The 10,486-nt window shown below is 28.7% G+C and overlaps 2 protein-coding genes across 2 annotated transcripts; both read right to left on the minus strand.

The window, feature by feature from the left end:
• Positions 1–5,821: 5,821 nt before the first annotated feature.
• On the minus strand, positions 5,822–7,985 carry LOC136075037 (interferon-induced very large GTPase 1-like). Its single transcript, XM_065787259.1, has one exon. It carries the CDS (start codon positions 7,983–7,985, stop codon positions 6,123–6,125), a length of 1,863 nt encoding a protein of 620 aa, XP_065643331.1. The 3' UTR covers positions 5,822–6,122.
• Positions 7,986–8,000: 15 nt separating this feature from the next.
• Positions 8,001–9,077, minus strand: LOC136075038 (interferon-induced very large GTPase 1-like). The gene has a single exon (XM_065787260.1). The coding sequence runs from the start codon at positions 9,075–9,077 to the stop codon at positions 8,013–8,015; it is 1,065 nt and encodes a 354-aa protein (XP_065643332.1). The 3' UTR covers positions 8,001–8,012.
• Positions 9,078–10,486: the final 1,409 nt, after the last annotated feature.

A 10,486-nucleotide genomic window follows, 5' to 3' on the forward strand; every position in this document is an offset into this window, starting at 1 on the left:
CTGGTAGAATGTAAAAATTACTTTAAAGATTTCTAAAACAGAAAAAATTAAGGTACTATTGATCTTTTTTTTTTGTATCTTTGAAAAGTTGATTTAAAATCTTGTATAAAGTTCTGAATTCTGTATAAGAAATTTACATGCTTGTATAGCAATATTTAAAATATTTAATTAGAAATGTATCAAAGCTCTATAATTACGAGTTTAAAGTAAAACAAAAATATTTTTTAATGTTCTATGAATTCTTAATTCTTGCACTCAATCCTAAATTGAGTTCGAGAATTAAGAATTATTCACAATTTAATAAAAATTATCATTGGGCTTATTTCCAACAGCATTTAAAACCATTGCATTTTTCAAATTCATGCTTATAGGGTAACAATGTCAAAATTGCCAAATTGTCAATTATTAGTTTACTCGAATTAAAAATAGAATTTCTCTTATAACAAACTGTCTAGTAATAAAAATGAGTTTTAAAATAGAATGGAAAATGAATATTCTTTTAAAAACAAAAGTTCTAGAAATGAATAAAATTAGCATAAACTGATAAGAATTTTATTTTTTCTTATTTAATAAATGGATTTTTATTGTTGATTTTTTTATATTTAGGTTTTCTTTTTCATGTGAGTTTAATGGTATTTTTTGCAGTCTGAGTTAACACATGTTACAATTAACTGTTTGAGTTACAATTACCAGTCATCTAATAATTTTTAGCAATTTTTTACTCAACTTTTACCTAGAGTGCTTTGTATTTACAAATTCAGCATTGTTAGGGTTAAAAACTTTAAAAAAATTTTAAATGGAATTGTTGTAGAATTTGTTTAATAGAAACTGCTAAAGCGAAATTTACTCTACCTTGCTGAACCACTGATCCTGATGAAGGAAAACATTTTCAGTTGGCTGATTGTAAATTAATGAAATTATACAGTTTTGCATCAAATTGAGAGTCATTCTATATGAAATCATCCACAAAAAAAAAACATTTTCATCACTGTATGTCTCATTTTTACATCAGTTGCTGTTGTTAAATAAATGATAACTGCAAAAATTTTAGCTAAAAATTTATATCGGTTGTTGAGATATCATCAGTTGAAATAATGTTTACTAAGCATTTTTCAACATTTTGCAAAAATCAACAATAAAAAATCCATTTATTAAATAAGAAAAAATAAAATTCTTATCAGTTTATGCTAACTTTATTCATGTCTAGAACTTTTGTTTTTAAAAGAAATTTTATTTTCCATTCTATTTTACAACTCATTTGGTTATTTAATTATATAATATTATATAATTTTATATAGTTTTATACAATTTTATATAAATTACATAGTTATATAATTTTTTACTCAACCTACTACTATAATTTACCTAGAGTGCTTTGTATTTACAAATTCAGCACTGTTAGGGTTGAAAACATTGTTGCCAACATACTTAAACATGGTGATTTTTTTATGCAAACTTTTTACAAAATGTTGAGAAATTCGATTTATTCACAGCATTTATCAATCCGCAATTCAAAGAATTCACACTTGTCAAGTGCAATGAGCAAAACTTGATCAAAACATTACTACAAATGAAAGCAGAGCAGCATTCTTTCACCTTATCAGCACACAATTGACGCCAGATGAAGTGCCATATTTCAAGACATGCTTGCAAGATTAAAAGATTCCTTCAAAAAAGAAAACTTTTTATACAAGTAGACAATTAGATTTGATAAAATATTAAAAGAATTTGTTCAATGGAATCGTTGTAAAATTTGTTTAATAGAAACTGCTAAAGCGAAATTCACTCTACATTGCTGAACCAGTATTTCTTCGTAAGAAAAATAAGTATCTTCCTTATTTTGGAAGGATAGCTGGGACTTTTGTTTACTTCTTTTAAATCTGCAGCAAGGTCATTGGCTCTTTTATGCGCACACTCATACTTGCAGTATGCATGATTAATTAGGGTCAAGTTGTTGGGTCATTTTCGACAAGTGCGCTGCTTCTCTCCTTTTTGATCACAATGATTTTTCTTTATAAGAAAAACGTGGACGACCAAATGTTAGTGGTTCTGGTTGTAAAACAATATGAGCGCCTAGGTCCAAATGATCAAAAACAGTTTTTTAAACTATTTGGTTGAATGTGATTTTCTACACAAACTATTAATTATATATTTGTTAAATTTTATAATATTAGTCTAGTTCAAACTAATTTTGTTCAATTGTGATCAAGCTCAAACAAATTTCATTGAATATTTATTTTGTTCTTGCTTTAATTTTGTTTATCTCAGTCGTTAAACTATGAAGAAGAACAAATGGAAATTAATAAAATAAATGAAAAGTTGTAATCAATGAAAATTGAACATTATCTACCACTGAGTACAGGAAATTTTTGGATCAATGATAAAATTATGAATTCTAATTTTACAAATGCTGATTGTACAAAACAAATTTGGGTTGTCTTATCTTTAGGAATGATAAGTTTACTAATTGAAATGTACCTATTACACTTTTACGAATTATTTACTCATATTATTACTGACTAAACCTAATCTTTCATAAAATATAGTGTCAAGAGTTATTACTGAAAATTTATCAGTCCTAAAGATAGTAGTTGTAAAATTCTAATCTGTAAAAATATAACAGGAACATTTCAATTTGTAAATTTATCATTTGTAAAGAAGAAATCACAATTTGTACAAAAAGAAATCATAAAAATGTGATGATACAAATTTTCCCAACTCTAAATTTTTCACCACCTTAAGGGAGGACAAAATTTTTCAGTTTAATGAAAGACAGGGTAGGGAGTAGGAGTTTTGAAAGGAAATAAAAAAGTTTACCTGTTCAATTTCTGGTTAAGACGGGATGCAATGTTTTCCTTATTTTTTAATTTTATGTCAGTTTTCAATTATCCAAAATAAAATCCCAAAATTATCCAAAATTAAGTAAATGGAAGGTTTTTTTTAAAGAAATATTCTGTTGATTTTCTTACTTTTTTCCTATTCTAATATTTAAATTAAAGATTAAAGTTGTTGGTTGGTGCTAACGGAGATGCATCCTTTAAGCTGAAAAGGTGAGGGAAAGAAGGGGGAGGGGAACACAAAAGTTTCAGAAAGAGAGAGCTCGTTTCGACGAAAGAGTTTACATCAAACTTGAATAAGTGATTATTTGTGTGTATCTGATAAGGCCGAATGAAGTCTATTTTCAACGGGTAGTACAATAAAACATAAGCGCAAACGATTCTGTTTCTCAAAAATCTGCTAATGGGCTTTTGTCAAATGAAAAACTTTTTCTGACAAAGAAATCCATCGGATTAAGTGAAATCATAAATTCAACACTTTTCAAGTCGAACCACACGACGAAAACTTCAATTAAAGTTCGCAATATCAAATTCATTAGGAAATAAAATGAAATACTTTTAATATAAACATTTTTCACTTGTTTGATATATATTCCTAAACTATTGAAAACTAATCCTAAATAAAAATCTAATGATACCTTATAAATTGATAACTTATCACTGCTTTCTGACAAATCAACAAAATAATAAAACTGACACCGAAAGCAAAAACTCACTAATTTGAAATTATTATAAAATTGGAGATTATTCTAAAATGAGGCTAACAAATAAAAATGGCTAAACAATCCATCTAACTAGATAACGAATGCAACTGACAAAAATACTATTTTAACTACAAACTATTAAATACTGAATCTTTATAATATACTGAGATTCATCTGAGAATCGTTTATTTCGTAAAATAAACCTAAAATCTTTATATCACAAAAATCTTCACTTTTCCTTTCATCAATTGAAACTTTATTCAAAAGTATTTCTTCCTCGTTTTTCAGGTTTGAACCCTGATATAGAAAGTAGGTCATTTATTTTTTATTTCTTTTTACTTCTCATCAGCCAATGGCAACTGTTGAAGGTGGGATGTTCGACGCTTGCCTACTCATCCCGTTTATCGTCTTGGTGATAAATGTAATAATCACCCCGACGGATCTGCTTTGAGGATTCTAGGTTATTAAAAAAAAACCAGCGAACATTGGCAAAAAAAAAAACGACAAATAAAAACCTAGATCCTCTATTCGGCTTAGCATTTTAAGATCTAAGTTAGTACCACCAACTCAACACATTGGCTCACTTCATTGGTCACCAATATTCGAAGTGCCTTACGATACTGCACTTGATCTTAGCCATTAGGCTGAGAAGCGAAAGTAGGTCAATTTAAGCTAAAAATGCTCCATAAACTAAACAAATAACTAAAGAAAAGTAATCGAATTCATCAATTATTTTTATTTTGTGGCGAGTAAACGAATCGAAGAAAATTTCAAGAAAAGAAAGCAATCACATTTTCAATGCATTGATCATGTAAAAAATTTTAAAATTTATTCTATGCCTAGCTAAAACTCAAAAAATGAAAGTTATAAACCAATATTTTTTAACTTTAGCAATTAATACTCATACCCTAGTGATAAGGAATCCACCTTTTTTTGTCATAAATGTTATTTCAATTATGTTTTGGTCGTGTAATTTCATTTAAAAATGATATGCATATAAATATAATTAGCAGATATATATTTACATTTATTGACACAAGTGAAAAAATAATAATACTGGAATGAAAACCTATTCTATCTTTTTATTGATATAATATTACAGCAGATTAATATTATATATAGCATATATATTATTATATTTAATACAACAAATATTAGTGTAACAGATTATATTTCCTCTTGTATTATTAATAATTCAATTTTGCACTTATGCTAATAGAGTTTTTTTATTGTGAAACATTGACTTCCAAAATCATTCTGTTAGTTTATTAGTGCAACAAAAAATGATAGTGAGAGTGAGAGTGGAAGAATATAACGACAAGAGGCTAGTGAAAAAAAATAAGCTAAACCTAAAAACCTAATTTTACTATTAATTTTATTATTATTATTTTCATTATTACTATTATTGTTATTATTATCATTATTAGCTAAATATCGAGTTAGCTGGATGATGAAGTTGACAGACTTCTAAGAACAGACTGTTGATTTAATAATAGCACAAAAGATCTTCATGTTGGAATGAAAAAAAAGGAGCTGCATCTAAACTAAAATTAATATCTACAACTAAAAGACAAGCTGGTGATAAAAAGTTAATCCATTAAAATATGTCAAATGTCACCTTACTAAGTGATTTATTTTATCTTTACACATCTAGAGAATTTTTAATACTTTAACGGAGGATAAATTACTTAAGTTTTGTGAGTTAGCAGTGAAAAAAGTTAAATGTTAAGTTTAATTAGCTAATTAATTGTTAATTAAGCTTCAACTAGCTATTAATTTTTTTAATGTATGAAGACTTTCAAATAACAAAACCATAAAGTAACAGTTTACTCATTTCAAACACTTTGTTCAACAGCTTTCAATGTATTTAGTTAAAAAAATATATTTAAATATATCTAATAGTTGATATGTAAAAAATGGTGATTGCTCTATTAAATTTTTTATCAAACATTTTTAAAAATGTATATTGATAGCTTTTCGAGAAAAGTAAAAGCTTCCAGAAATATTGAACTGAAGAAAGAAAAAAGTATTTGAAGATTTCACATAAAACGTAAAATAAAGAACAAAATTTTTAAGGGATTTAAATCGAACTCTTTTAGTACAAAATTTTACAACTCATTTAATTTAATTGTTACTCAAACTATGTTGATTTCTGTTTCTAAACTAAATTACAAATTTGATTGCAAGTTGTATAACAAAAATCGCATACATTTTTAATTATATTAAATCAATATAATAATTAATTAAAATGATTATTAAATGCTAAATCATATTGTTGTTTTATAAAATCTTGCTGCTTTTCAATTAATTATTTAAAAATCGTAGATTCAAAAAGTTCACATAAAAAATAAGGGAAAAAAAATTAATAAAAAAATAAAAGACAAGAAACGAAAATGGAAAAATAGTTGATTAAATAAAAAATAAAAACCTCTTAACCAATAAATCTTGTTAAAGAATTTTTTTTTCTAAACTAAACAAAGGAAAATATTATTGATTGAACTTCGATATACTGAAATTCAATGCCTTTTAAAAAAAATTAGCGTGATAGTAGTAGACACTAAGCAATAACTTAAAATATGATTCAAACAATATGACGCCCATTCACATTTCTAACGGTTGCTCCATCTAAATAAAAACAATTGTTGATTACATTTATTGCTTCAATTTTGGTTACTCCGCTCCAATTACTAATATCAGTTTTTACAGCTTCAGGATAAAACTTATCTAGGTTTTGCATAACGTGATAAGTGATATATTTCCAATACAAACAGTGATCACTAGCCATTACATCGATTTCCCAGCTCAAATAGTTTGGTCCAACAGATTTGTAATCTTCGTATCTAACATATTCGTACTTCGTATCAATATTTTTGAATAATCTACTAGAAATGACAAGGTCGTTACAAAATTCGATTACAAAAACAGTACTATGTTCCACAATCCAATGTCCGAAGCCTTGAGGGCGATGGCATCTACTCGAATGATCATTACTTTCATCCGCATGTGTTTGATTGCAAGGTGCTCTGCAAAACGGACACTTAGTTGTACATTGAAATAAATGATTTTTAATATCATTCTTGAGTTGCTCTTTCAAATTTAATTCTTCTTTAAATGAAAGTTTGACTTCGTTGTTATCTGCAGATTCAAATAATGAAGCTAATTTTTCGATCAGTTCTTTTTCGTCCTCCATTCTTTTTTCAAAATTTGGCGTAAAAATATTATCAAAATCTACCTCTCCAATTCCTAATGTTTTTATTACTGAATATTCGCAAATATTTACTTTAAGGGTTTTGTTTCTATCGGGTTCAAACTTATTCAGGCATTCTGTTTTCAGTTTTTCAATAATTGCGTTTAATTTCAAATTGAATTCTTTACTAATGTTTGATTCTTCATTATCATCAATTACTTGAGAAATTTTATCTTTAAAAGAGACGAATGGCTCATTGAAATAAGTTTTAAGGAACGATATTTCTTCGTCACTTGTTGGGTTTTTTGATACAACTTCTATTACATCACGAAGTACCAAGCCATGCACATGGAGCTTTTGTGTGATCCTATTCAAAACTAGTTCTTTCAACACGCCTCTAATTGAAACTAAAGCTTGTTTCTTTGCTGCTGTTAGAAGAAGCGATCTTATTTGCCGAGCAGCGATTGTTATATCTTTTTCCTTTCGTAAAATTGATAAGAATAGCTCTTTGAATGACTTTTTCTCTTTTTTAATTTTTTCCATAGTATCAACATGCGCCAAATAACTTTCTTGTACCTTACTAAAATTTTCAACAGCAATTTGTGCTGCGTAACAAGCAAATACCGCTATGAAAGAGTTATTCAAGTTAAACTTTTCACTGGATTTTACTTCAGAGTGAGTGATCTTCAAAATATCAACTGCTTTTCTCAAATACTGTTGAACTAACACAATACAATCAAATTGTGGATAAGTTTGGAATTTCATTTGTATAACGTCTCCTATATCTACCAAGGAAAGCAAAGTTGTTTGTATTCGATGAACAGCTGATGAAATCATGTTCTCAACTTCACATCTTAAATCTTTTTCATTGGATTGAATAAACGACTTTATATTAAAACATATAACTTTAAAAAGAGATAAAAACGACTTGTTCCACTGGAGATGTTCTAATAAATAAATCCATTCGATTTTGAACTTGTTTTCGAGCATATCACCAAATCTTTTAATAGTACTGTTAAACTTTGCAGATTGCCCATAACTATTATAAAGTTCTTGCCTGAATACATTCCTAACATCAACGGAAAGACACTTTTTTTTTTCCTGCTTTTGCATTTTGTCAATGACATCATTCCAAAACTTTTTAAATTCACTCTCGCATTCCTCCTCGTTGAATTCCACGTTACTGACATCTTGGCCTTCTCTCTTCTCCAAAAGGTCTTGCGCCACTGTTTTTGTGTAAAATTGCAAAGTAACCATTCTATTCTTTAGTTCTTTTTCAAATTCTTAACAGTTCAGTTGATCAGTGAAACATTTTTCAATGCATCCTTCACAATTTTTAACGAAATTGAAGTGAATTTGTTCCATTCTATTAATATAGCGTTGTTTCCATTTTTGAAAAATGGTTTGGTTTACTGTTTTTTTGTCGATAAATTTCGCGAACGCTTCTGCTTGTGCATTGTTTAATTCGATAGATTTAGCCCAAAAATCATAACTTTTTAACGATAAGTATTCTTTACAAGCGGTTTCTTCGAAGTTAGACCTAAAAAAGGATATAATTTCATTGTAAACAATTTCAAGATTTTCATTTAAACTACATTCTAATTTTGATCTCCATATGCTTATTTCGTTTTCAATTTCATATTTGACTTGAATCTCCGCATTGTTATTTAGACTTAAAACAAAATTTTCTTCTAAAATTCCATTCCAGACCAATTCTATTTTATTGCAAAAATCTTCTAAACTTTTACTTTTTGTCTTGCTTGAGAGTATTTTAGTTAAAATATGATCTCTTAATTCCGAGCAAGCTTCGCTATAAAATTCACTTGGTGGTGCCATTGAGCCAGATCCTTCCATTAGTTGTGGAAAATAAAAAATATCATTTTCTAGTGAAATGTCAACGGTATCTTGAAAGTATCGATATCTCTTCTGCATTATATCAGCTTGTGCTACAACAACCTCATCCATTTGTTTCATAAAAGTATTTCGACCAGATATGTTTTTTTCTTTCGCAGATGGATCACAGTTTTGATGAACAAACACGACATTCGGATGAAAATCTACCATATCCATTCTCATAAGCGCGCAAATACTTACTTCTAAAAAGTTCTCTATGTCATTTGGTAACTCTCCGCGCACATTAAGTATTGCAATATCTGAAATCCCAAGAACGAAGGTTGCTATTTCGTTATCGTGGGTATTGTTATTTTTGTACTCAGGAGCGCCTAATCCTTCTGTATCAACAACAAGGATTGCATTATTCTTGTCGTTTTCCAAAGAAACTGGAATTAATTGTAAATAAGCTCCTTTTGTGCAGCGCCCAGCACTCACAGGAAACTGTATTCCAAACATGGTGTTCAGTAAAGTTGATTTACCAGAGCTTTGAGTTCCAAGCACTGTTAATACAAAGATTCTTGGTTCATGCTTTAGGCCATAAAACTTCTTATAGGATTTTTTGAACACCTTAAATACATCTTTCAGCCAAAATACCGGGACTGATAATCCGTCACCATCTCATAGTTCCAACGCAATTCCATTTAAAAGCAAGGACGCTGCTAATTCAGGAAGCATGTTCATGCAATTGGTGAGTTCTTTGTTTAAATTGTGACGGTTTCTAGATAGTGCTTCATATATCCCACCAATCTCACGAATAATAGTTTCAACTCCTATAGATATATCCAATAAATTATTGCTTAGGTTATCGCAGAGCATTTGCAGATCCCGTTGATCTTTGGAAAATGATAATTCGTCGTTTATATTTTTGGTTTCCTTTTTCTTTAGTAAATTTAACTTCTTATTGGCAATTGAGTATTGATTGCGAACATCAGAAAGGTGCGTAAAAGACCAATCATCTAAATAACTTTTAACATCACTTAAATATCTGATCCTCATCATGTAATTACTTTTATATATCTTTCTCAGGAATAACGACGTAAGATCAGGAAGACCTTCTTTTATTATTTCGAACTGCTTCTTTCTAACAGTAAAGATTTCATCTCTGTACTTATATTTCTGATCAAGATTCCGAGTTCTACTTTCTTTTTTTTGTGCTTCTGCGTATCGTTTTATTGTAGACTGTATCGGAAATAATTTCTTTCTAATTTGTGCTCTCTCTTGAGTGTTTGACTTTTTCATTAGATCTACTTCATTAAGAAAGGAGTCACTGACAACTTTTGCTTTATTTTTTGAAACATATTCTGGAGTTACTTTGGAAAACCTTTCGTTTAGACTGAGTTTTTGTAAACTTTTTTCAAGAGTTTCTTCTATTTCAACTGTCAACGATTGTAATAGTTTATGATAGTTTTCATCAATTATCTTCCATTTAACATTGCGACAGATATTTTTAAACATAGCACGATTACTTCTTACATGTCCAGCTGATTCTTTTGTCATCAAAATTACCAGTTTTTTCAAAGATGATTGGCTGTTGTCATTAGTTAAAGCCTTTAGAAGAGCTAAATGTTGCTCATCTTTGAACATATCTATGCCACAAAGTGCGAATAACACATCCGAAGCTGAAGCAAGTAATGCGGCCAAGTGAATGTGGTGAAGAACATTTTCTCTTAGGTTTAGCAAAGAAAAAGCTTCGGAAAATTCCTTTTTTGTGTGTGTTAACTTATGATACCATAGTCCTTCAACTGCTCCCTCTGATGTTTTTCTGTTCATATTACTTGAAAGAGCGTTTCTTGAGTAAAAACCACAACTCCCTAATTTTGGAATATTATTGAAACCTATTAAATCGTTACAGAGTTTTGATTTAG

Source organism: Hydra vulgaris, chromosome 01 (assembly GCF_038396675.1).
Source record: "Hydra vulgaris chromosome 01, alternate assembly HydraT2T_AEP".
Lineage (NCBI taxonomy): Eukaryota > Metazoa > Cnidaria > Hydrozoa > Anthoathecata > Hydridae > Hydra > Hydra vulgaris.

Excerpts from the sequence above, each read along its gene's own strand:
- LOC136075037 (XM_065787259.1), bottom strand. The coding sequence starts at position 7,985 with ATGGTTACTTTGCAATTTTACACAAAAACAGTGGCGCAAGACCTTTTG.
- LOC136075038 (XM_065787260.1), bottom strand. The coding sequence starts at position 9,077 with ATGTTTGGAATACAGTTTCCTGTGAGTGCTGGGCGCTGCACAAAAGGA.